Source organism: Dryobates pubescens, chromosome 26 (genome assembly GCF_014839835.1).
Source record: "Dryobates pubescens isolate bDryPub1 chromosome 26, bDryPub1.pri, whole genome shotgun sequence".
Classification (NCBI taxonomy): Eukaryota; Metazoa; Chordata; class Aves; order Piciformes; family Picidae; genus Dryobates; species Dryobates pubescens.
Genome location: NC_071637.1, coordinates 15,844,501 through 15,869,440, shown reverse-complemented (window position 1 = coordinate 15,869,440; position 24,940 = coordinate 15,844,501). Strand labels below are relative to the sequence as shown.

The window sequence follows — 24,940 nt, the reverse complement described above, 5'->3', positions numbered from 1 at the left end:
CACCAGGGCTGTCCCCACACCCTGGCAGTGGGAGCTGCTGGTGGAGCACAGGGCTGCCTGAACCCTCAGCTCTGGCCTCTTGCAGGTGCCCCTGTGGGCAGCTTGTGCCACCCCACCCCGAGGAGGAGGAGGGAAGGGAGGAAGAGAACTCAAAGCATGGAGAGCACACAAGACAATGGAGCAACCCAAGCAGGAAATGCAGCAGTCCTGTGCCACCCCTCAGCCCTGGCACACTCTGGGGCCTGTCCAGCCCAGGGTGAGCTGTGCCAGTTGTTACCAGTGCCAATGGTTGGTTACCCATGCCAAGGGTTACCTGTGCCAAGGGTTACCCTTGCCAATGGTTAGCCAGGCTGATGGCTACCCATGCCAGTGGCTACCCATGCCAGTGGTTATCCATGCCAATGGTTAGCCAGGTTGATGGCTACCCATGCCAGTGGTTACCCATGCCAGTCTTTAGCCAGGCTGATGGCTACCCATGCCAGTGACTACCCCTGCCAATGGTTACCCCTGCCAATGGTTACCCATGCCAATGCTTAGCCAGGCTGATGGCTACCCACACCAATGGTTAACTGTCCCAGTGGCACTGCTGGCAGCAGATGCAGGGGCAGGAGCTCCAGGTCTTGCCCCTGTGCCTTCCTGCTTGCCACAGCCACCCCTGGCAGGGGCACAACCCTGCCCCTCCCACCCTTCCTCACCCCCCCCCCCAAGTGTGCCCTGGGCCGAGGCTGGGGCTTGGGCTGCTTGGCACAGAGGAGACTTCAGCGGTGCTGGACCAGCAGAGCCTGGCTGGGGGCCACCATCTGCTCCCTGTGCCCTCAGCCCTTGGGGGAGTTTGCAGCAGCTGCACCAAACCTGCGAGGGAGGAGGGGCAGAGGCTGATGAAAGCTTTGTCTGTGCTCTCCTCCTGCTCCTTGCTTCCTGCACCCTGCTGGAGGCAGGGGCAGAGCTCTACCCCCAGCTGCTCCCCAACAGCTCTGCTTGCAGCTGCTCAGCGCTACCTCTCTCCTCTCCTGTGAGCTCCAAGGGGGTTGGATGTGTCGCCTCGGGGCTGGGGTGGGCTCAGGTCCCTCCTGCTGCTCCTCCCAATAAAAGGAAAGCTCTTTCTTCATCTGCATTCAGAGCCTGGCCTGGCTCCTTCCCGGCCCGCCGGAGCTGCTCTGCTCCTGCCGGGGGGGCTGGGGGGAGCTGTTGTTATCTCTCTCTCCCATCAGCTCCAGGAGCCGCTCAGGGAGGAGCGAAGGGCTGAGCCTGCTGGAGCTGGGGGGGGAGCTGCACCCCAAGCCCTGCGCTGCAGCCTCCCTTCCCTGCCTGCTTCCAGCGGCCCCAGCAGGCTGGGGGCAGCGAGGCACAGAAATTCCTCTCCTTTAGCTCTCTGCAGGTTTATTCCCCGCTGCTCCCCGGGCTGCTGCTGCTGCCTTCGTTCCCTGCTCCGGGAGCCGTCCGGCAGGAGCGAACGCCTCCCTTGTGCCCGCCGGGGCAGCACCCCCCGGCTGGGGCCGGGCCCCCCGGGCCGGGCAGGCAGCGACGGAGGGAGGGAGCTGGGGGGCAGGAGGAGCTCCCCAAAACACGTCCCTGGGGGTGGCTCTGCCGCAGCCCCCGAGCGGAGTGGCTGCCCGGGGCGGGGGGAGAGCTGCTGCGACCGGCGCCGAGTCCCAGCGGCCAGCACCGAGACCCCGAGCCCTGCGGCTTCCAGAGCTGCCATCGTGGCACTGTGTGCGCCCCAGTGCCCATGCCAGCTCTGCTGGGCATCTCTGCTGGCAGGCACCGACACCCTCCTGTGCCTCTGCCCATCACAGCCCCCTCTGCTCCTGCCACGGCCCCACAGCCCCAGCAGGAAGGGCTGAGCCTGGAGCTGTGGTTCTGCAGCCAGTGCCCTGCTCCTGATCACAACTCCAAAAGGAGAAGAGAACCAGAGGAGCTGAAGATGCTGAGGACTGGGAAGTGGTGGGTGCCAGCCAGGAGGAGCAGCTGGCAGCCCTGGTGCCAGCTCCAGCTGAGCATCCCCAGTGCAGCTCCCAGCCCCCAGTGCCCTTCCTCAGCTGTGACTCAGCCCCGCTCAGTGCCCTTCCCACCTTGACCCTGCGCTTGCCTCCTCACCCCCAAGAGCCCTCCTCTGATGCCATTCCATCCAGGGCTGCCAAAGAGCCCCTGGGCTGGCACATCCCTGTCCCTGGCAGCCACCTCCAGTGCTGCTCCGGAGCGTTCACACCTGAGCCTTTGTTTGGCAGCAGTTCGTTGGCTCTGAGGCAGCCCCAGCTGTGCCAAGCAGCAGCAGCTCTGCCAGCCACTCTCATCCCCTTCTCCTCCAGCCTCTGTTTGCACAGCAGGGAAACAGAAGGCCTGAGGGTTTGCTTTGGCCCCTGGCAGTGCCAACCCAAAGCCCTGAAGGCAAACAGCAGCCCTGGCTCTGCTCAGCTGTGGCGCAAGCAGCTCCCAGCCCAGCCCAGCCCAAGGCTCTGAGCACCTCCCAGCTGAGGACAGAGCTGAGGGAGGATGGAGATGAGCCTGGCACCGGTGTCCAGGGCAGGGAAAGGTGCTTGGAGAGAGGAAATGCTTGGCAAGGCCAAGCACAGAGGATGCCAGCCAGCTGCAGGGGTTCTGTCTGTCCCTCGAGCCCCCTCCCTGTCCCCCCCAGCATCCCTGGAGCCCCCTGAGCATCTTTCTGCTGCCCAGAGGAGCTGGGGCTCTGCCACCTGCTGCTCCTGGCAGCCCTGGGCTCTGCCTGCTTCTGAGGGTGGGGTGGGGAAAGCTGTCCCAGGCACAGCAAAAGGGCTTTTAAACCACCAGGGACTTTGGCATGGGAGGAAGGATCTTGGTTCAGGACATCAGAACCTTCCCCCAGCCCCAGCTGCTCTGCCAGAGCTGCCTGGGAGGGGAGCAAGGCTGGGCAGGGGCAGGGGGGGCAAGCGGGGGGCTGCCGAAGTTGCCACTGAGGGCCCTGGCCCTGAGCTCCTGCTGCCCTCTGTCCTCCCCTGCCCTGAGCATGGCCACGGCCCTGAGCTGGAGCAGGCTCCTCTGGGGGGCTGAGGGCAGGGGCTCTGGGCAACACCTGGAGTCCTGTGGCCAGTTCTGAAGGACACTGAGAAACCTGAAGGTGTCCAGAGAAGGGCAACAGAGCTGGGGAGGGGTCTGGGGCACAGCCCCGGGAGGAGAGGCTGAGGGAGCTGGGGTTGCTTAGCCTGCAGAAGAGGAGGCTCAGGGGAGACCTTCTTGCTCTCTCCAGCTCCCTGAAGGGAGGTTGGAGCCAGGTGAGGGTTGGTCTCTTCTGCCAGGCACCCAGCACCAGAACAAGAGGACACAATCTCAAGCTGTGCCAGGGGAGGTTCAGGCTGGAGGTGAGGAGAAAGTTCTTCCCAGAGAGGAATTGGCCCTGGGGATGTGCTGCCCAGGGGGGTGGTGGAGTCCCCATCCCTGGAGGTGTTCAAGAGGGGCTTGGATGTGGCCCTTGGAGCCATGGTTTGGGCAGTCAGGAGGTGCTGGGGGGCAGCCTGGTGCTCTCTGAGCTCTTTTCCAGCCTCACTGATTCTGTGGGTTCATGAGCAGGCAGGCAGCAGCCTCCCTGGCAGCCCCTTCCCACCCCCTGCAGCTGCTGGGGGCTCAGCACAGGCAGAGCAGGGGCAGGGGCAGGGGCAGGGTGGCTGTTGTGAAACCCTGGGGGCACAGCAGGGTAAATGCCACCCAGCACTCCAGGGCTGTGCTGGCAAAGCTGCCCTGCCCAATGTCCCCGGAGGTGTTTGCCCACGGGTGTGACCCAGCTGGGGGAGGGGCTGGGGAGGTGTCCTCCAGGGGGACCCTGGCACAAAGCACCTGGGAAGGAGGCAGCTGCTGGAAGGGAGAGGCTGGGCAGGGCTCTGTCACCCTGAGGGGCCTTGGCTGAGCCCTGGGGGATGCCAATGTCACCAGAGCCTGGCACAGCCCCTGGGCAGCTCTGCCCAGCCAGCACAGCACACACACTGGCGCCTGGCAGCGGTGGGAGGGGGCTGGAGGCACCAAGGTGGCTCCTTGCTCCTGGGGCAGGGCACAGGGCACTGCCATGGCTCCTGCCTGGGTGCTGTGAGGCACCAAGAGCTACCCAACACTCACAGCTGTGAAGCAGCACTGGGGATCCACTGGGCAGGGGCAAGGGGAAAAGGGGCAAGGGGGGAAAGGGAAAGGGAAAGGGAAAGGGAAAGGGAAAGGGAAAGGGAAAGGGAAAGGGAAAGGGAAAGGGAAAGGGAAAGGGAAAGGGAAAGGGAAAGGGAAAGGGAAAGGGAAAGGGAAAGGGAAAGGGAAAGGGAAAGGGAAAGGGAAAGGGAAAGGGAAAGGGAAAGGGAAAGGGAAAGGGAAAGGGAAAGGGAAAGGGAAAGGGAAAGGGAAAGGGAAAGGGGGGGTCAGCCCTTCTCAGGGGGTGCTGGGCTTGGGTTTTGAGGTTCTGGGGGGGAAAGGGAGCTGGAGGAGAAGCTGCTGGGCAGCCACCCCGGGGTAGCTCAGCGGGAGGTGCTCCCAGCAGCAAGGGCAGGGTGGCTCCAGGGCCTGGCACTTCTGAGGGCAGGGTGCTCAACGATCCTGCTCCTTTGCTTTGCTGTTCCAGGGCAAACAGCTCCTCCCTGCCTCCTCTTTCACAGCCTGCTGCTCAAAGGCTCCCGGGGCAGCAGGGAGCCACAGCCCCGGCTTGGCAGCCCGGGGGCCAAGGGAAGCAAACTGGCCCCAGGAGCCCCTCAGCAGCTCCCCTCCGTGCTGCTCCCCCAGCGCTGGGAAGGGGAAGAGAAGCAGCTGGGAGAGAGAGAGAGAGAGATTCGTTTTGCTGATCGTTCCTTCAAGCAAGGCTAATGAATATTCAGGGCCCCACTGCTGGCTTCAAAGGGAACCAATTCCAGCCCAGAAAGAGCCAGGAGGACTTTCCAGCAACAGCCTTTCATGTTTATTTAAAGCTCCTGCAGGCTCCTGGGTTGATTGCTGCAGCAGCTGCTCCCTCACAGCCCGGCCCTGGCCAGAGCCTCTTGCAGGGGCTTCTCTCAACAGCTGGGGTAAAAGGAGGTGATTCCTCCTCCCAGCTCAGAGGCTAGGGTGCAGGGCAAGGCAGCAAGCCCCAGGGGAGAGGATGCAGCCAGGCTTAGCTGCAGGGTGACAGAAAGAAGGAGCTGGGAGGTGCCCTGCAGGAGCTTGCTGACCACTGAACCCAGTGCAACCCTTCCTCTCCTCCCAGTGAGCACAGCAGCACCCCCAGGAAGGTGCCACAGGTTGCCCAGGGAGGTGGTTGAGGTGGAGAAGGCCCTGAGCAAGGTGCTCTGCTGGAGGAAGTCCCTGCTGAGTGCAGGGGGGGTTGCACTGGGTGGCCTCTGGGGGTCCCTTCCACCCCAACCCATTGCAGGATCATCCCCAGGCAGTGGGTGAAAAGCTGCACCTCAAGCTTCAGCAGGCTTAGAGCCATCCTCACCCTGCATCCTCTGGGCCTGGAGATGAAGAAACCCTCCAAGCCAGCCCCCAGCAGCCCCAGGCTGCACCTCCCTGGCCTCAGGCAGAGCAGATGAAGCAAGCCCTGAGCCTGCTAACCAGCTGCTGGCATTCCACAGCTCAGGGCCGCATTCCACACAGGCCAGGAGCTCACTTCACCTTTCCCAGCAGCTTGCAAAAGAGGGAAGGTCATCAGGAACTCAGAGTCTGCTGTTGAGTTCCTCCCCCTCTGTGGGAGAGTCCTCCCAGCCTTCCTCAGCACTTCCTGGAGCTGTGGTCTGCAGGCTCTGCCCCTCCAGCCCCTGCCAGCCAGAGCCAGCACAAGGAGCTGCTCTGCAGGCAGCCAGCCCTCAGGCTGGGCTGCAGCAGAGGATGTGCTGGAGGGCAGCCCTGCAAGGAGGGCAGCAAGGGAAAATGGGTCTGACAAGCCCAGGCACAGCTTCCAGCCCTTCTGCTGGCAAAGCTGCACAGGGCAGGTGGCTGCAAACCACAGCCAGCATCTGACACACACACTCCTCCCTCTCACTGCCCTGCCTCTGCCTGACCAGGCCTCACTGCTGCTTCCTGGAGTGAAGGTGCTGCTGCTCCTGCCCCCCCCAGCAGCAGCAGGGACTCCTCAAGGACAAGCAGCAGAGTGGGAGAGGCTGGCAGGACCCAGCAGGACTCCCCTGAGGGTCTGAGAGCTGGCAGAGGTCACCTGAAAGACAGAGCAGGAGAGGCCTCAGAACACAGAGGCCCAGGAGGCTGCCTGGGAATTCCAGTCTCCCCCAGCAGCAGCTGCCCTGGAGAAGAGGAGGGTGCAAGGAGAGAGGTTACCTTCACCAGCACATAGTCCCCAGGCTGGGGTCTGAAGGGAGCCCTGGAGCCTGCATCCTCCTCCCCCTGGGCAGCAGGGAAGATGACCTTGAGGTTGCCATCGTTCCTCCCACACAGCTCGGAGGCAGAGCGCTTGCTGGGCTGGGAGGGGGACAGAGAGCATCACCTGCAGGGCAGCAGAGCCCCACTGCTGCCCCCCACTGCTGGCCCCCACTGCTGCCCCCCACTGCCTCAGCAGCTCACTGAGGGCTGAGCCAAGCCCCAGCCTCCACCTGGCATGCAACAGAGTCCTGTGGGCAGAGCTGCTGCCCTCACCCCCACGCACCAAGGCCAACCTTCCAAAGCTGCTCAGCTGCTTGGCCAGAGCCAGGTCTCTGCCCCAGACCGCCCTGCTGTGCCCAGCTCAGTGCCCAGCTCAGTGCCCTGCAGACAGCAGGCTGCCTGCTTGAGGCTGTGGGCATCACCCCAGGGTGTGGGGAAAGGGAAGGCAGAGGTGATGGCTGCTGGGTGCAGTCCCAGGGCCTCTTGAGCAGCAGGAGAGGAGAAGGACAGCAAGGAGGGAAGGCAGAGTTGATGGCTGCTGGGTGCAGCCCCAGAGCCTCCTGAGCAGCAGGAGGGGAGGAGAATAGCTCTGCTGAGGCACACTCACCCCCTCCACCAGCACCAGCTGAGCCTGGCCCACCATGGCCTGGTTTGCCCTGGCAGCCTCCTCTCTGAAGACTGTGATGAGCTCCTGCAGGCGCCGCCGCTTGACGGCCGCGGGGACATCATCCTGCAGCCGGTGGAAGGCTTGGGTCTTCTGCGGGCAGGGGGAGGGGGCAACCACAGCTGAGCCCAGCCCCGAGTCCAGAGCCCGGCCCCAAGCCCCCAGTCCCCGCCCCAAGCCCGGCCCCGCGCCCCCCCGCCCGGCTGCCCTCCGAGCCCGGCACAGCTCTCTCCGTCAGCATCATCTCAAGGCATGGTTTGAGGGGCCGAGCACCGGCAGCCTGCTGCAGCTCCTCACCCTCCTCCCGCAGCTCCTCGCCCTCCCCCCGCAGCTCCTCGCCCTCCCCCCGCAGCTCCTCGCCCTCCCCCCGCAGCTCCTCCTCGGCAGAGGGTCTGCTGGAGGGGGCTGGGGGCAGCTGGGAGGTGGAGCTGCTGCCTGCCTGCCCCCAGCAGGAGGAGACAGCTCCCATCCCTCCCCACGGCCCCTTGCTTCCTTCTCTCCCCCCCTGCTCTCCTCTTCCTCCGAGGCAGGGAGTGCAGGGAGCACTCCTGAGCAGAGATGCCGACCATCCACCCCGCTGAGGGAAAGGCCTCCTGGAGAGTCACCTCCTGGGGCCTGCAGACCCCCAAGGGCAAATCTCTGGGCCCCAGCACAACTCCTCACCAAAGCCAGGTCTCTGCAGCCCGTGGCTGCTCCACTCAGAGGCTGTGCAGCAGCTTCTGCAGCCCCACATCACCCAACAGCAGTGGGCCCTGGCACCCCCCAGGGGGCTGGGAGCCTCTCAGGCTTGCAGCCAGCTCTGGCAGCACCACAAACCCCGAAGGGCTGCGTGCCAGGCACAGAATCTACCGACCCAACGAGGCCTGCTGTGCTCTCCAGTAGATCTGGGGAGGGGTTTCAGGGTCCCAGGAGGTCAGAGAGAGGCCCCAGAGGCTGCTGCCTCCTCCAGCAGGTCCTGCACTCACCTTCCTCATGCTGTAGGCAAACAGGAAGCCAATGTTGTAGCCAACTGCCCTCAGCAGGGACAGGGTCTGCTGGTGATCATCCTCTGTCTCCCCACAGAAGCCAGTGATGAAATCACTGCTGAGGCTCACCCCTGTGACACACCCACAGGGAGCACCCCCCAGGGCCAGAGGGGAGCCCTCAGCTCGGGCTCAGGGCCCAAGGTGGGGCTCAGGGCCCGGGGGGAGCCCTCGGCTCAGGGCAGGACACAGCTGTGCTGAGCTCAGTACCAGCCTCAGGAGCCCCTACCTGGAATGGACTCCCTCACGTGCTGCACCAGCTCCAGGTAGGCTTCTCTGGTGTACCTGCAGTGAACAGCACAGGGACCTGCTCAGCAGAGAGCCACCCCAGAGGGCAGGAGGAGGCAGCAGCCCAGAGGAGAGGGCAGGGCAGGGCACTCACCCCCGGCGCATGGCCTCCAGCACCCTGCTGCTGCCGCTCTGGGCAGGGAGGTGAAGCTGCTTGCAGATGTTGTGGCGCTCCTGGATGAGCTGCAGGACCTGGGACAGACAGCTCAGCTCTACTGGGCTGCCCAAGGCAAGAGTCTTCTCTCCCCCAGGGCACAGCCAGCAGGGGGAAACCTGCTGCCAGCTCCAGCTCCCACTTTCCCCCCTCCCAGGAGCTGCTGCCGGCCTCTGATGAGAAGCCCTGGGGGAAGGGATGGGATAGGAACAGACCAGGTTGGAAGAGACCTTTGAGCTCATCCACTCCAACCTCTCCCCCAGCACCATCTGATCAACCAAACCATGGCACCAAGGGCTTCAGCCAGGCTAAACACCCCCAGGGATGGGGACTCCACCACCTCCCTGGGCAGCACATCCCCAGGGCCAATCTCTCCTGCTGGGAAGAACTTTCTCCTCACCTCCAGCCCAACCCTCCCCTGGCACAGCTTGAGACTGTGTCCTCTTGTTCTGGTGCTGGGTGCCTGGCAGCAGAGCCCAACCCCCACCTGGCTCCAACCTCCCTTCAGGGAGTTGCAGAGAGCAATGAGGTCTCCCCTGAGCCTCCTCTTCTCCAGGCTAAGCAACCCCAGCTCCCTCAGCCTCTCCTCCCAGGGCTGTGCCCCAGACCCCTCCCCAGCTTTGTTGCCCTTCTCTGGACACCTTCAAGCCTCTCAATGTCCTTCTTGAACTGAGGGGCCCAGAGCTGGCCACAGGACTGCAGGTGTGGCCTGAGCAGTGCTGAGCACAGGGCAGGATGAGCTCCCTGCTCCTGGCGCAGGCCAGGATGCCCTCGGCCCTCTCGGCGCACTGCTGGCTCCTGTTCAGCCTCCTGCCTGGCAGGCAGGGCTGCGGGGCTGCGCTCCACACTTGCCTCATCAGGGAAGTCCTTGGGGTGGGGGGAGGTGAAGCGGATCCTGAGGCCGGGGTCCACCCTGGAGACCTGGTCCAGGAGCTGCGCGAAGCGCAGGCCCCCGGCCCGGCCCCTGCGGGCGGCGCCGAAGCCGCGGCTCAGCCCCGAGCCAGGGCTCGGCCCCGAGCCAGGGCTCGGCCCCGCGGCGGCCGCTGCCTGGAACTGCACCTCCGACAGGTCCCGGTAGCTGTTGACGTTCTGACCCAGCAGGGTCACCTCCTTCACCCCCTGCCGAGGCAAAGAGAGAGAGGAGAGGCAGCCCCGCGGGGGCGGCCCTGGGCTCGCCCCCGAGCAGCAGGCTCCCAGGGAAGCTCTCTGCCCTCCCACTCTGCCTCACAGCTTCAACCAGGGGAAGCAAAACGCCCCTGGAGGGACCCTCTGGGGACCTTCCTCTCCAGAGGGAAGGGAGTGTTAGCAGGGGCAGCACTGAGAACCAGCCTCCCATCTCTGGGCTGGGAATGGGGAAGACCCAGGGTCTAGGAGAGTGGGAAAGAGGCTGTGCCTCAGCTGCTGGAAGGGGCTGGGGGAGGGAAGGAGGCTGTGCCTCAGCTGCTGGAAGGGGCTGGGGGAGGGAAGGAGGCTGTGCCTCAGCTGCTGCAGGGGCTGGGGGAGGGAAGGAGGCTGTGCCTCAGCTGCTGCAGGGGCTGGGGGAGGGAAGGAGGCTGTGCCTCAGCTCCTGGAAGGGGCTGGGAGAGGGGAGGAGGCTGTGCCTCAGCTCCTGGAAGGGGCTGGGAGAGGGGAGGAGGCTGTGCCTCAGCTGCTGAAGGGGCTGGGGGAGGGAAGGAGGCTGTGCCTTACCTGCTCTGAGAGCATCCTGACCTCCTGCAGGATGGAGGCCAGGGGCCGGCTGCGCTCGCGCCCGCGGGTGAAGGGCACAACGCAGTAGCTGCAGAAGTTGTCACAGCCTCTCATGATCGACCTGCAGAGGGGAGAAGGCCAGGTCACTGCTCAGAGGAACAGGCAGAGCAGAGCCCAGGAGCCCACAGCAGCACTGCCAGAGCCTCACAAACAGAGCAGAGCCCAGGAGCCCACAGCAGCACTGCCAGAGCCACACAAACAGGCAGAGCAGAGCCCAGGAGCCCACAGCAGCACTCCCAGAGCCTCACAAACAGGCAGAGCAGAGCCCAGGAGCCCACAGCAGCACTCTCAGAGCCTCACAAACAGGCAGAGCAGAGCCCAGGAGCCCACAGCAGCACTGCCAGAGCCTCACAAACAGAGCAGAGCAGAGCCCAGGAGCCCACAGCAGCACTGCCAGAGCCTCACAAGCAGGCAGAGCAGAGCCCAGGAGCCCACAGCAGCACTCCCAGAGCCTCACAAACAGGCAGAGCAGAGCCCAGGAGCCCACAGCAGCACTCTCAGAGCCTCACAAACAGGCAGAGCAGAGCCCAGGAGCCCACAGCAGCACTGCCAGAGCCACACAAACAGGCAGAGCAGAGCCCAGGAGCTCACAGCAGCACTGCCAGAGCCACACAAACAGGCAGAGGAGAAGCCAGGTGCTCACACAAAGGCTGTGATGCCACCTGCAGTGGTCTGCACAGGCAGGACATCTGCATAGGTCTCATCCAGGGAGAGCAGGACGTTGGCAGCCTGGTGGCCAGCCTCTGCCAGGGCCAGCAGCCGGGGCAGGTCACGGTAGGCGTCAGGCCCTGCCACCACGTCCACCAGCTTCTCCTTCTGCAGGATCTCCTCCTTCAGCCTCTCAGCCATGCACCCTGCCACCAAAGGAAGGCCCCAGTAAATGGCCTGGTTGGGGGAGGGAGAGGGGAGGGAGAGGGGGTCCAGGGCAGGGCCCCCCCGGCTGCTCACCCAGGATGCCGATGCGCAGGGCCGAGCGCCGCTGCTGCCGCCGAACCTTCAGCGCCTTGAGGTGCTGCAGGCGGTTCCAGATGGCCTGCTCTGCCTTCTCCCTGGGGAGCCAGACACAGCCCTGCCTGCACTTGCTGGGCCTTTACAGCACCCACCCCCCAAGGTGAGGCAGCTCCAGTGCTTGGAGAGGAGAATCCAAGCAGGGAGAGAGGGAATCGCCTGCTGGGGGCTGCGGAGTGTGGGTCACAGCTCAGCTCTGAACCCTCCTCTCAAACCCTTGGGAGTTTTTGCCCTGCAGGAACAACTCAGGGACTGAGCTCTGGGGGAGAAAAGTCCCCTTGGAGACTCTGACCCCCCCTGTGGACAAAGTGCTATTGGCTTTAGGCAGCCAGCATCAGCTGCTTTGGCAGTGAGGAGGAGCACCTGAGGTCCCCTGCGTGCAGGAAGAAGCAGCAAAGCTCCCCAGGCACTTCTGGCCCAAGCTGCCCCTAGATGTATTCCCTCCCCTTTGTGTAGCACAGGCCCTCTCCTCCTCCTCCTCCTGTGGCTCTCCCACTCCTCACTCCATGAGAAGGCAAAAGAATACTGAGAAAAGCCTCATCCTGATGGAAGCAGAGTCCTGGGCAGCTCTCCCACTGCCCACAGCACCGAGCTGCAGCTCCCAAAGAACTTCTCTCTCTCTCTCTTCCCCCCCCCCAGGAAATCCATTCCCAGCACAGCTGATGCCACACATCAGGGCAGCTCCAACCTCAGCTAAAGGAGCAGCTGCACTCCTGCCATGACACCCCCATGACACCTCCACTGCCTTGGTGCTGAGCCCTTACAACCCCTCCAAAGCAGCAGCAGCAGCAAGTGAAGCTCCTTACCTCACAGAGCAGGTGACCAGGAGAACCACATCAGCCTGGAGTGAAAGCAGCAACCACAAAAAGAAGGGAAGACTTAGTAAGAGCCAAGCAGCAAGTGCCATGCCCTGCACAGGGAACCCAGGAGTCCCTTCAGGCAGTGAAAATGATCTGCCCAGGTGGGCTGTAAGAAAGAAGCCAGCAGAAGCAACCTCCCATTGAAGGGGAGAAGCAAGCTCAAAGATGAGCCAGGAGCATCCTGCTGTGCCCAGCCCAGCACCTCACAGCAAGAAAGGGGCAGCCCATGGCCTCCCAGCACACTGCTGAAGTGCTTTCCTTCACTCCAGAGGCTCTCTGCACCCTGCAGGGCTGCATCCCAGGCACCAGCTGGGCCTGCAGGCACACACAGTGTGACCCCCACAGCCTCCCAGCACACTCCTGAAGTGCTTTCCTTCACTCCAGAGGCTCTCTGCACCCTGCAGGGCTGCATCCCAGGCACCAGCTGGGCCTGCAGGCACACACAGTGTGACCCCCACAGCCTCCCAGCACACTGCTGAAGTGCTTTCCTTCACTCCAGAGGCTCTCTGCACCCTGCAGGGCTGCATCCCAGGCACCAGCTGGGCCTGCAGCACACACAGTGTGACCCCCACAGCAAGGCCTGTGCTGCAGGAGAGCTGCCAAGGTGCCTCACCTCCTCCAGCTCCTTTGTTCTGGTGTAGCCACTCCTCTGCAGGATGGTCCAGGCAATCTCTGTGTCATTGACGTTCATCTGGCAGCCATAGGTCTCCAGGTACACTGCAACACAGGGCACACCTCAGCTCTCCTCCACAACCTGCTGCTGGGAGCTCCTCTGCAGGCAGGGACCTTCACTCCCACCACTGGAGAGCATCAGGCAGGCAGCACAAAAGCTGCCTTCCTTTTACAGCCCCCACAGAAAGGGTAAACCAAAGAGGAAAGAGACTGGGAAAGCCAGGTGCTTCAGAGAGCCTCATTCCAGCCCAGCAGGTCTGGAATGTGGCTTGCAGAGAGCAGCAGCAGTGATGTTCTTCCCGAGCCAGGGCTTCTGGTGCACTGAAAAACCTTCTCCTGGGCACCACAGCCTGAAAGCTCTGCCCCAGCCCCACTGGCCACGGCTGTGGAAACGCCAGGACTTGCTCATTGCCCTCTCCTCAGGCAGGGACACACAGGCCAGCGAGGACGTGGCCAAGGGGATGGACTTCTTCTAATGCCAAAACCCACTTCGGGGTCCCCCCGAGCCCCTAACAACTTGCTTTCCCCACACACGCTGCACTGACTCTCTGCTCCGGGGCGCCGCCGGCCACAGCGACCCTACGCTGCCGGGCAGCACAGCCACAGGGGGTAGCTGAGCCCTCCACCCGCCCGGGGCACGGCTGAGCCCTCCAGCCCCGGCTGAGCCCTCCACACCCCCCGGGGCACGGCTGACCCCTCCAGACCCCCCGGGGCCCGGCTGAGCCCTCCACCCGCCCGGGGCACGGCTGAGCCCTCCAGCACGCCCGCGGAGGGGAGATAACGGCGGCGGGGAAGCAGCACGACCACAAACCTTTCCCGGCCCCGGGGTAAGAGCCCGGCTGCGGCTCGGGCTGCGGCCCCCCGGCAGGGACCCCTCTGAGGAAGTGGCGCAGGTCCGGCCCCGCGGGCAGCGCCGCCCCGCGGCCCCCCTGCGGCTCGCCCGGGCCGCGGCTCGCTGGGCGAGAGGCCCAGGGGCGGTGCCCGGCGGCGCCGGCCGGGCGGAGGAGCCCCGCGGCCCGCAGCGCTCGTCCGCAGGGCAGCATGGCAGCACCGGCGCCCGGCAGCGCTGCCGGCGGAAGGCTTTGCGGGACGGACCGCGGCGGGAGGGGGGCGCGGAGAGGAGGCGTCCGCCGCTATAAGCGGTCCCCGCCGCCTCCCCGCCCCGCGGCGCCGGCGTTCCGCGCCGCGCTCGTTCCGCGCTGCCCGCCCCGCGGCCGGGCGGAGCCGGGGAGCTTGCGGGCGGCCGGGGGCGATGTCCCCAGCCTGGAAAAGAGTCACCGTAAGGGAACGGTGGTGCGCGGTGGGTGGTCCGCCCCCAGCGCAGCCGTAAAAACAGACCCACAGAGCCTGCCCGCCACACTGCCCTCCCCCTCGGGGGGTCCTGGAGTCCCCCCCCCAGGCCCCGCGAAGAGCCCCGGGTAGGGAGCGCAGGCTCTTGACGGCGACACCTCCACCATAACCCTGGCTCCGGCGCCCGCCGCCTTTATTGTTGCAGACCACCGTGGCAGAGAGGGAGGGGAGAGGGTTTGGGGGCGCCGGGGACTCCCCAGCTCATAGTGAGACCCCGGCTGGGGGATGCGGGGTTCACCCCTGGGGTGTTTCTGCCCCCTCGAAGCGAGTGGTGAGGAGACACAGAAGCAGTGCTCTTCAGCTCCGGCAGCGGGGCCGGGGGGGAAGGGGTCGGTTTTGGTTTCTCTCCTTGCTTTATCTTCGCTCCCGGGGCTGGTAGGCGACGTCTGCTCCCAGCAGCAGGAAATTCTGGGAGAAAGAGAGAGAAATTGGGGCTGTGACAGGCCTGGGAGCTGCTTTCTGTGCTCCCTAGCACCCACCAGCTCTCGGGGCGGGGGGGAGGGGGACGACGGCTGGGAGCGTGTGACCCTGCCGGCCCCTGGGCCCCCGCAGGAGTTCTGAGGACATTTCACACACAGGAACTGCTCAGCATCCACATCATGACACCTCCCGGAGGCTTCCCCAAACCTCCCACTCCTAGGGCTTTCTCTGCTTCCCAGAACCCAGCTGGGCTCCTTGCGAGGAGCCTGGCAGGCGCTGCCGGTCCCGCCCCAGGCAGCTGTGCCGGAGGAGGCGGCTGGGGGCTGAGGCTATCAAATACATCCTGGGACATTCACACCCCGGGCTCGGAGAGCGATGTGGTGATGCCTGAGGGGTGCAGAGCCCGGACCCCCAGCGTGCAGGCAGGAAAAGTGGGGCTCTGCTGCGGGGATCCTGGTGGATTGCACCCTCCTGCCACCACCTCCCAGCCTGGGGAGGAAGAGCAGGATGGGGGAGCTCTGGGGTGTCAGGATGTGGGGGGCTCGGGGGCGGTGGGGTGGCTCCAGCCAGGTTTGGGTGCTCCTCACTCACCTGGTGAAACCTGACAAGGATCTTGGAGAGCTGAATCCTGTCCGGCAGCGGCAGAGGGAATCCCTCATTTAACCTCTCTGGAACAGACAAGATGTGGGATGAGGGCTGGAGCAAGAGGAACACGAGCTGTGCAAAGCAGGCGGCCGCCTCCTCACCCCAGCCCTCTCTTCCCCCGGGGGCGGGCAGAGGAAATCCCTCCCAAGCTCTTCGGAAGGGCTGGGGGCTGCGTGTTGTGCCGCGAAACCCCCTCCCCCCGTTTTCACCCTCCCCCTCCCCGCCCCGGGGCCCCAGGCAGCCGCCAGCGCAAACTGCCGGGGAGTGGAGAGGAGCAGCGAGCAGGGCAGAGGGTCTGGAACGCATTAGGCTGTGTGCCGGGCTCAGTTTTTCCATCGAGCTCGCTGCTGGGTGGATGTCCCAGCGCTGAGAGGCTTCCAAGGAGCTACCTGCAGCTGCAGGCTTCCCCCTCCGAGCGGGCTGGCAATGGGGACTGCTGGGACGGAGCAAGCCGGCCAGGGGTGACTCCGGCAGCTCCAGCCCCGGGCAGGTTCTCACCGTTAAGCTGCGGGATGAGGATGGAGGAAGCAATGGTGTTCACTAGGGACTGCAGCTGCCGCACCTAGAGAAGGGGGAAGGGAAAGAGCTGCAGGGGACCAGGCACTGGAGGACCCTTAGGGCAAGAAAGGATGAGGAGGAGCTGGGACGGGCACCAGAGGCTCCGTGTGGCCAGGCTGGTGGGGTGGGAGGAGCAACGGCATCTCCCTCTCCCAGCCTCGCAGGCTGTCCAAGGGGGCAATGTGGGGTCCTGGGTGAGCCCCCGGGTCCTGCGTTGGGGGACAGGGGGAGGATGAGCCCTCTCCCTGGCTCCCAGCATGCCCTCAGCGCCGTGCTGGGGGTCATGGTCAAGAGCAGCTCACCTGGAAAGTGCCAACGTTTGACTGCTTCAGGGTGAACTTTATCCTGCGCAGAGACAGGGTGGTGCTGTGAGGCTGCCCCACTGGAGGGGACAGTTCCCACCCTGGTGCCACCCCCAGCCCAGCCCCTTCACACCAGCTCCACATCTCCAGGACCTCCCCTCTGTCCCCAGGAGCCCAGAAATGCAGCACCTCACAGTGCCCTGTGCTGCTCCCCTCCATACCTGCCCACCTTCAGGCTCCCAACTATGTGGCCGGACCTCACGTCGACGACAGCTGACACGTTCCCTGTCTGGGGGGAGAGTGCTGAGCTCCAGCAGTGCTCATCCCACCTCACCCCACCCCAGAGCCAGGGCAATGGCCCTGACCAGCCAGAACGCCGTGGGGACTCACCAGGCTGAGGAGGAAGAGGGGAACCGGCTCGGAGCTGGGCAGGACGGCGTAAGCCTGGACGTCCACCACGGGCCGCAGGGAGAGCCCCTGTGGCTCAATGCTCAGGAAGGGGGCAGAGGGGGCTGACAGCCTGAATGTCATTGGGGCGTTGGGGTACATCCTCTCCAGCTGCAGAGGAGCAGGGACAGGGTGGGGACAGCAGCACAACCCCCCCGGGGCGGGGCTTCTGCTTGGCAGGGAGGAGAACCTGCGTGCAGCAGGAGCTCCAGGGAGGCAGGGCCGGGCCACTGACCTGGGGAATGAAGGCTGAGAAGGTGGTGGTGTTCAGGGAGACACCCTTCGGGATCTGCAGGGCAGAACGGTCACACCGCGGGGATGACATCGTCTCTTCCGCCCCCCACAAGCTTTTCCCGTGCCCAGCAGCCCCCTCCCACCGCTCCCAGCAGCTCACGGGGGGGAGTCCTCCAAGAGCAGCGGCTGCCCCCAGAGCTGCCCCGCAGGCAGCAGCGAGGGGAGCGGCTCCTGTCCCCTCTCCATGGTGCTCACCACAGCCTCCGTGACGTTGAAGACCAGCGCCCCGGCTGCGTGGTAGGCGAAGGCAGCGGTGTTGAAGAAGTAGCTGGAGACTCCGAAGTAAACCATGTGGCTGTGGTCTGGGGGCAAGGCCAGCGGCAGGGGGGAGAAGGGGACAGCAGAGCGGTGTGCCAGGGAGAAGAACTCGCCCTGAGAGGAGGGAGGGAGGGAGGGAGGGAGGTGAAGCAGGAGAGCAGCGGGGGAGGACGGGACTCTCTGCTGCCATGAGCTGGCGAGCAGCGTTCACAGGAGGCACCTAAAGCTGGTTCCCCACCTGCCTGTGCTGATGGCATCAGCCAGGGCAGCCTCTCACCTTCAGGTCCACATCCAGGGAGCGGGCAGTGGCAGCCGGTGGTGCCACCAAGGAGTAATCGATCCCAGCCCTGGCATCGATCTTGGCTGTGACTGTAAAACATGAGGCAGAGAGATGAGCAAGGGGAAGGTGGCAGCCCAGGGAGAGAAGTGGGCACAAGGTTCAGCAGGGCCCTCATGGCTGGGAGACACGAGGAGGAGCTGCCCCTGCCCCCCCGCCACGCAGCCCCTGCTGGGTACCTGGCAGGGTCCGGAGGTAAGGTTGGAGCTCCCTGTGCACAGACCTGGCCACGAGCTCACAGACCTGTGGGGCAGGAAGGCATCTCCCAGTGACCCCCCCAGAGACTGGGACCTCCCAGTGACCAGCTCCCCCCAGCACTGGGGACCTGAGGGCTGCCGAAGTGTGTGCAGCAAGAGCCAGAGGCAGATGCAGGCTGCCAAGGCTGGGATGGCACCAGGCTGAGCTGAGGTCCCAGAGCACTTGCACTCCCAGCCCCTGTCCTCTCCTGCCCGTTGCCCCTCAGCCCATCTCCCATGGAGAAAGGCCCTGAGGAAGCTGTGTGGGGCAAAGGGGGCTGGGAGGAGGCACAGAGGGCAGCAGGGATCCCCTCAGAAATCCCAGAGCTGCTCTCCTTGCAGGAGGCACAGCAGCAGAAAAAGCCTTAGAGCCCCAGCTGCACTCCTGCTGCCACAGCTCCTGGGGGCCAGGGGAAAGCCACTGCCTGGCATGGGGATGGTGCCACAGCTCCTGGGGGCCAGGGGAAAGCCACTGCCTGGCATGGGGATGGTGCCACAGCTCCTGGGGGCCAGGGGAAAGCCACTGCCTGGCATGGGGATGGTGCCACAGCTCCTGGGGGCCAGGGGAAAGCCACTGCCTGGCATGGGGATGGTGCCCAGGCAGGGTGGGCTCTGCTGGGGGAGGAGTTGCCTGCTCTCCAACTGCCTCCTTCCTGAGCAAGCTCAGCTGCAGGGAGGCTGCAGCTGCTGCCAGTTCTCTTTGTAGCAATTACTGCTAACAGCTTGTTCCCTGTCATGGGGCAGGGCTCCTGCACCGGGGCTGTTGTGCTGCTTGCCCAGCCCAGGCTCCCCCCGGTGCTCCCTGTTAGGAGGAGTGCCTGGGAGCCAGGCTGCAGAGCTGTTCCCCAGCACTCCCCAGGCAGCTGGAGCGTGGCTGTTCCAAAGGCCAGCTCTGATCAGGTTCCCTCTGCTGTGGCCAGGGCTGGCTGAGGGGTGAGATCCAATTAACTGACCACATGGAAAGAGGAAGCTTTGTTAATTAGGCAGCTGATTACACAGGGCTTTGGCAGAGGCTGCAGGGCTCGAATCCAGCCCAAGCCACACGGTGCTGGGGAGGCTGCAGCTGGCCATGCCCATTGCTCTGGGCTGCACCAGGCTGGCAGCACAGCCCTGTGCTCTGGCTCCAGTTAAATCCCAGCCTGTGCCTGCCCCCTCCAGCCCATCAGCCACCAGTGAGGGCCAAAGCCCCCCCAAGAAAGCCCCAATCCCTGCCCCCCACCATTCACCTCATAGCATCCTAGAATGGCTTGGGTTGGAAGGGACCTCCAAAGCTCACCCAGTGCAAGCCCCCTGCAGTAAGCAGGGACAACCTCCACTAGAGCAGCTTGCCCAGAGCCCTGTTGAGCCTCACCTTGAATAGCTCCAGGGATGGGGCCTCAGCTCCCTCCCTGGGCAACCTGTGGCAGTGTTCCAGCAGCCTCCTGGTAAGAAACCTACCTGGCTTTCCAAGATCTTCCTGAACCTGGACTCCACAGCACCATGGAAGAGGTTGTAAAGCCACCTGCAGGGAGAACCAGAGAGGAGAGCTTGGCCATGAGGATGAGCAGAGGGCTGGAGCTGCTCTGCTCTGAGGACAGACTGAAGGAGTTGGGGCTGTTCAGGGTGGAGAGGAGAAGGCTCCAAGGAGACCTAATTGTGGCCTTCCAGGATCTGCAGGGGGCTACAAGAAAGCAGGGGAGGGACTTTGGAGGGTGTCAGGGAGGGATGGAGCCAAACTAGAAGTGGGGAGATTCAGATTGGATGCGAGGAAGAAGTTGTTCCCCATGAGGGTGGTGAGAGCCTGGCACAGGCTGCCCAGGGAGGTGGTGGAAGCCTCATCCTGGAGGTGTTTGCAGCCAGGCTGGAGGTGGCTGTGAGCAACCTGCTGTGGTGTGAGGTGTCCCTGCCCATGGCAGGGGGTTGGAGCTGGCTGAGCCTTGAGCTCCCTTCCAGCCCTAAATATACTATTCTGTTTAGTCTAGTCTTCTCCTATCCTACCCCACTCCTATCCTACCCCATCCCATCCCATCCCTTCCCAACTTCCTTCTCCAGCTGAGAGGCTGCTGCAGAACCCTTAGCCCGGGAAAGGAGCGCAGCAGAGCCGCGAGCCGCTGGGCAACGTCCCTGCCACGCTGACTCGGCACCAGGCTCCACCTCGGGCTTCCCCTTCGCAAACAGAGCTGCTTGCAACCTGCACACAGGCCTGGTGATGGCAGCTGGGTGCCAGGCAGCATCCCCAGGCCTCGGGGAGGGGGGTGGGGGGCAGAGGTTACCTACCCAAGCCTGCCCGAGAAGCGGACATGGACTTTGGAGATGCGAGTGCTGCAGGCAGAGGTGTCTATGGTAGGCTTCCCCAGGGGGTCACTGCCCAGCTGCAGGTCGATTTTGATGTAGACATTCTCCACCTTCAGGTCAAAGGAGCCATGGTCCCTGCTGCAGGGGGAGGAGGAGGACAAGAGAAGGAGGTTCCTCAGCGCCCGGCCCCGGGCAGGGGTCGCAGATCAGCTGTGGGCTGGATCCATCTAGGGGAGCTCCCAGGAAAGCTTTTTGGACTCAGGGAAAGCAAATTCCACTGGGACACAGACTAGGAAAGGTGGCCTTGAGATCCAGGAGAGATCCTCCACAGCCTCTATGTGGCCCACTTGTTCTCCTCCCGACCTGGCTGCTTGATCTCAGTTGCTGTGGGAGAAGCAGCAACCTCTGCCCAGCCCTGCTCCTGGCTCAGCTCTGTGCCTGAGGGTGCTCAGGGTGGTGCAAGCAAGTGGGAGGGACCAAGGGACTGGCCCTCGCCCCCCAGATGTCACAAGAGGGGAAATGGCTTTCCCAGTTGTCTCCCCAGCCACCTGCAATCAAGACAAAGACCTCCTGCCAGCTCCGGGGGCTCCTGGCATGGAGTGGCTGCAGCCCAGCTGTGGGGAAGAGAACTCAGGGAGAGGGGAGAGGGGAGAACCCAGTCCAGACCCAGAGAGGGAGAGGCAGAGCCCAAGTGCCTGGGCAGGGAGAGGGCAGCTGGGCACGCACATGAAGTAGATCTTCACTCTCCAGTTCCCACTCAGGTCGGCAAAGGCATTGGAGATGGAGACCTGCAGGCCCACGCTGGGCACCAGGGAGATGTAGGAGTGTGGCAGGTGGAAGCTGCGGAGCTGCAGCCTGAAACAGAGGGGAAAACAACCCCACAAAGCTAAGAGAAAAGTCACTTCACAGGGGAGCTTTGTCCCTGGCCACACCAGCTGGGGAGGGAGGGAGGGGAAGGAGGCTGCAGCGCCCTGCGGGGCCGGCAGGGCTCACCTGGAGAGCTCGTAGCGAACCTTCCCCACGCGTAGGACCCGAAAGTCACCTGAGATGTCCTGCAGCTTCAGCTGGCCCAGCTCCTCCTCCAGGATCCTGATCCCGTGCTGATGGGCTGCGGGGGCAAAGGGAGGGCGGCACGGCCGTGAGCTCCCCGGCAGCACCCCCCCAGGTGACAAGGAAAGGGTTAAAGGAACCACCCAGGCTTTGCCCTGGCTGCTCTCCACCTCCCTGCCTATCTCTAAAGCTAATCTCAGGCACGGAGCCCTGCGAGCGGCTCCCTGACGTCTGCTGCTCGCAAGCCCCGGGGGAAGGTGGTGGCCAGGCACTGGCGGTGGGGAGAGCTCCCAGCTCGGCAAGGTGTGGGGAGGCCCTGGGCACGGCACCGCTTCGTGCCCGGGGCTGGGTGGAGCGCGGGTCCCAGGAGCAGCAGGATGGGAGCCGGGGGCTGCACCCCTGACCCATCTGGGACGGGGATCCTGCCCCGCAGGCTGCTGGAGCTGCCTCTCAGGGTCTGTTTCAACGCACAGCAGTGCCAGGGCTCTGCCTGCCTCGATAAAAGCAGCCCAGGGCACATCCATCTCCGGCACTGCCCCCCGCAGCCCCCTCCTCCGCCCTCCTCCTCTGCTGACGGCTCAGCTGCCCGCACACGGTGCCATGGCAGCAGGATCCTCCTCTGCCAGCCCTGTGCCTCCTCCAGCTCCAGCTGAGTACAGCCCCCTGAGAGCCCAGCGGGGCCGGGCAGCCCTGACCCCCCGTGAGGGCGGCGCAGGGGGCAGCTGGGAGCATCAGCAGGAAGTCCCAGGGGATGGATGGTGCCTGTGGTGCCCACGGGTGCCCCCATCCTGCCCTGGGCCCCCCCGCCACGAGCTCTTCCCAAGCTCCCAGCACTGCTCCTCGGCCACCAGCACACCTGCAAGGAGGGAAAGCGGAAGCCGAACCCACCATAGTCCAAGCCAGCCTGGGTGATCCTCACCACGAAGCCAGGGTTGGTGGCCCCGATGGTGGCCAGGCACAAAGCCAGCACCCTGCAAGCCACCGCCAGCTTCTGCGCTCCCATCCTGCCCGCCCCACGCTGCTGCCAGGCCCTCCCTGCCCTCCCTGCTTTTATAGCCCCTGCCAAAACGGGAACCACCGGCGAGGGAGGTGTCCGGAGGCGCTGCCGCAGCCCCTGCGGGGACGTCCCCCCGAGCTTCCTGCTGGGACGCTGCCCTGCTCCTCTCGCTGCGCCGCAGGGCACGGCACCCCTGCGCCTCCCCTCAGGGGCTGGGAAGGGCCAGCGAAAGCCAGGAGACGGCAGCTCAGCCTCCAGCTCTCCACGGGGGAGCAGAGGGTCCCTGCCTGCAGCACAGGCAGGTGCCCGGGGAGTTAGAGCTGCTGTTGGCACGGCTTTGGCACTGCCAGCTCGTTCCGCGGGGCCAGGTCCTTGCTGTGGGTTCTGCCTGTGCCAAGCAAAGGCTGGGGAGAGCCCGAGGTGCCTCCAAAGCCATCCCCAACACCTCCCACAGGGTTCAAGGGGTGTGCTCTGCACTCCTGCTGCTACCACAGGCCTGCCCAAGGCACCAGAGCAGCCTTGGGGCGCAGCAGGGGCTGAAGAAAGCAAGTGGTGGTTTCTCACCCCATGGGAGCAGACCTCAGGGTCCCCCCACGCCCCCTGAGGGCTGGTGAAGGGTCACCTGCCTGGGCTGGGTGACTGCTGTGGGACTCAGGGAGGGGGGCAACGAAATCCAGCCCCTGATTTGGGGAGGGATTGCACCAGGAAGGAGCCTCAGGGGCAGAGCTTGTGGGGCTCAGCCATGCCCCAGCTCTTGGGGTCACGGTGGCTGGAGGTGGGTGCAGCCAGGCAGGAGTGAGGGGGAAGACTGGGGTGGCCAAATCCTGCCCAGGGGCTGCAGGAGGGAGCTGAGGGAAGAAGAAGTGACTGAAGTGACTTTCATTTCCCCTTGGGGAAGCAGCACAGGAAACCCAGGCCTGCTGAGGCAGGCAGATCTCGAGCTGCATCCAGGGAAGTCCTGGATGCCAGAGGCACCATCCCTGGAGAAGGCCCTTGTGAAAGGCAGCTCTTGCTCAAACACCAAGGCTGCAGCCCCAGGAGACCCTGAGGGATGGGCTGAGTGGAGGAATGTGGCACATGGAGGGGTCTCAGACCCACTCTGCCTTCCTTCCCCCCCAGGCTCTGGCTGGGGGTCACTTGCAGGTGCCTGGCAGAGACCCAGCAGAACCCCACCAGGCTCCCAGCTGTGGCTGCAGCCTGGTGCTGCTGTGCAGCCCTGCAGTCGTGGCTGGGCAGGGAGAGCACACAGCAGCCCAGCAGCTCTGGTGCTGGTGGACAAACCACCCAGGGGAGAGCTGTGTCCCACGAGCATCCAAACAGCACCCACAGCCTGTGCTCAGTGCCAGCCCAGCTCCACCCCTGAGGGCCAGGAGCCCGTGGGCAGAGCTTGTCTTGCCCTGAAACAAGCAGCCAGGAGCAGAGGAGAATGCTGAAGGGCCAACCCCCCACTTGCAGCCTCCACAGTGCCCCCAACCCTGCTGGGTCTTGCACCACGTGGAGGAGAAGCAACTCAAACCTCCCATCCAAGAGGCCAGACCCCAGCAGGGCTGTTTGAAAACAACACTGGAGACCCCCAGGATGAGCTCTGGGGAACCAGAGCCTCTTCCCACGAGAAGAAATGGCATTGCACAGGCATCAGCACAGCGAGGAAGCAAAAGCAGAAGGTGTCCCCCTGGAGCTGAGCAAACGTTGAACTGTAAAAGCCTTTCACACAGCATGAGCCCTGCCAGAGGGAACAGCTGAGCCACATCTGAGGCTGGACACCCAGGGGCTGAGCCTGGACGTGTTTGGGGTGAGGGATGACAGCAGGGGATCGAGTTTGAAACCCTGACCCTTCCCGGGGGAAAAGGCTTCCCCTGACAGGCTGCTGCCCTGTCCTGGAGCCCCAGGGGCTGCCCTGCCCTGCCCTGCCAGCCCTGGAGCCCCGGGGGGCTGCCCTGCCCTGCCAGCCCCGGAGCCCCGGGGGGCTGCTCTGCCCTGCCCGCCCCGGAGCCCCGGGGGGCTGCTCTGCCCTGCCCTGCCAGCCCTGGAGCCCCGGGGGGCTGCCCTGCCAGCCCCGGAGCCCCGGGGGGCTGCCCTGCCCTGCCCTGCCAGCCCCGGAGCCCCGGGGGCTGCTCTGCCCTGCCCTGCCAGCCCTGGAGCCCCGGGGGGCTGCCCTGCCCTGCCCTGCCAGCCCTGGAGCCCCGGGGGGCTGCCCTGCCCTGCCCTGCCAGCCCTGGAGCCCCGGGGGGCTGCCCTGCCCTGCCAGCCCCGGAGCCCCGGGGGGCTGCCCTGCCCTGCCAGCCCCGGAGCCCCGGGGGGCTGCCCTGCCCTGCCCTGCCAGCCCCGGAGCCCCGGGGGGCTGCCCTGCCCTGCCCTGCCAGCCCCGGAGCCCCGGGGGGCTGCCCTGCCCTGCCAGCCCCGGAGCCCCGGGGGGCTGCTCTGCCCTGCCCTGCCAGCCCCGGAGCCCCGGGGGGCTGTTCTGCCCTGCCCTGCCAGCCCCGGAGCCCCGGGGGGCTGCTCTGCCCTGCCCTGCCAGCCCTGGAGCCCCGGGGGGCTGCCCTGCCCTGCCAGCCCCGGAGCCCCGGGGGGCTGCCCTGCTGGGGGAGGAGAGGGCCCCCCCGCGGCTGCTGGGGCTGTGCTGTATGTGCAGGAAGGGGGCATCCTCAGCTGGGAGGGTGAGGAGCTGCAGGAGGCCTCTCTCCTGTGCTGCCACCTTTCTCCTGGCCGGGGCTGTGGGTTAGGACCTGCTGCCTGATGACCCCAGGCCACCCCTTGTTCCCCAGGTCAGGGCTTGTCCACTGGCCACGCTCCCCAGCACGTGTGGGCAGTTCCTGCTCCTGCCCACAGCTCTTCCTCCAAGCCCTGCATGATGCAATGACCCAAACTACACTGAAGCTGTGTGCTGGGGCTCCTGGGGTGGCCATGAGGCTCAGGCCGAGGCTCTGCACCATCCCCAGCAGCCTCCAGCTTGGGTCTGCTGGGCTCAGTGCCCACTAAGCCCCTTCCTGGGTGGGCACTGGGGGCTGGCTGCACCCAGCTGTGCCCAGGATGGCCTCTGGCAGATGCAGGGCAGCGTGGCAGG

At 65.1% G+C, this 24,940-nt stretch overlaps 2 protein-coding genes across 2 annotated transcripts; both read right to left on the bottom strand.

The window, feature by feature from the left end:
• Positions 1-5,855: 5,855 nt before the first annotated feature.
• Positions 5,856-13,769, bottom strand: CDK5RAP1 (CDK5 regulatory subunit associated protein 1). Its single transcript, XM_054173479.1, has 13 exons — positions 13,520-13,769; positions 12,650-12,753; positions 11,983-12,017; positions 11,117-11,217; positions 10,812-11,022; positions 10,109-10,229; positions 9,272-9,538; positions 8,360-8,457; positions 8,207-8,262; positions 7,921-8,051; positions 6,899-7,048; positions 6,250-6,390; positions 5,856-6,130 (listed from the first exon to the last, which is right to left on the bottom strand). The coding sequence occupies exons 1-13, from the start codon at positions 13,749-13,751 to the stop codon at positions 6,050-6,052; spliced, it is 1,728 nt and encodes a 575-aa protein (XP_054029454.1). The 5' UTR covers positions 13,752-13,769; the 3' UTR covers positions 5,856-6,049.
• A 607-nt stretch (positions 13,770-14,376) lies between these two features.
• LOC104301456 (bactericidal permeability-increasing protein) lies at positions 14,377-21,887 on the bottom strand. Its single transcript, XM_054173538.1, has 15 exons — positions 21,768-21,887; positions 20,823-20,937; positions 20,556-20,684; positions 19,812-19,967; positions 18,993-19,056; positions 17,499-17,562; positions 17,260-17,351; positions 16,920-17,096; positions 16,666-16,719; positions 16,374-16,541; positions 16,205-16,272; positions 15,984-16,026; positions 15,622-15,685; positions 15,070-15,146; positions 14,377-14,466 (listed from the first exon to the last, which is right to left on the bottom strand). The coding sequence occupies exons 1-15, from the start codon at positions 21,880-21,882 to the stop codon at positions 14,413-14,415; spliced, it is 1,440 nt and encodes a 479-aa protein (XP_054029513.1). The 5' UTR covers positions 21,883-21,887; the 3' UTR covers positions 14,377-14,412.
• Positions 21,888-24,940: the final 3,053 nt, after the last annotated feature.

Excerpts from the sequence above, each read along its gene's own strand:
- CDK5RAP1 (XM_054173479.1), bottom strand. The coding sequence starts at position 13,751 with ATGCTGCCCTGCGGACGAGCGCTGCGGGCCGCGGGGCTCCTCCGCCCG. Across the intron at positions 11,218-11,982 it reads CTGGTCACCTGCTCTGTGAG|GGAGAAGGCAGAGCAGGCCA; the intron begins GTAAGGAGCTTC and ends CTGGCTCCCCAG. Across the intron at positions 8,052-8,206 it reads CGTGAGGGAGTCCATTCCAG|GGGTGAGCCTCAGCAGTGAT; the intron begins GTAGGGGCTCCT and ends GGTGTGTCACAG.
- LOC104301456 (XM_054173538.1), bottom strand. The coding sequence starts at position 21,882 with ATGGGAGCGCAGAAGCTGGCGGTGGCTTGCAGGGTGCTGGCTTTGTGC. Across the intron at positions 20,685-20,822 it reads GTTCGCTACGAGCTCTCCAG|GCTGCAGCTCCGCAGCTTCC; the intron begins GTGAGCCCTGCC and ends CCTCTGTTTCAG. Across the intron at positions 17,097-17,259 it reads CCCTGGATGTGGACCTGAAG|GGCGAGTTCTTCTCCCTGGC; the intron begins GTGAGAGGCTGC and ends CCCTCCTCTCAG.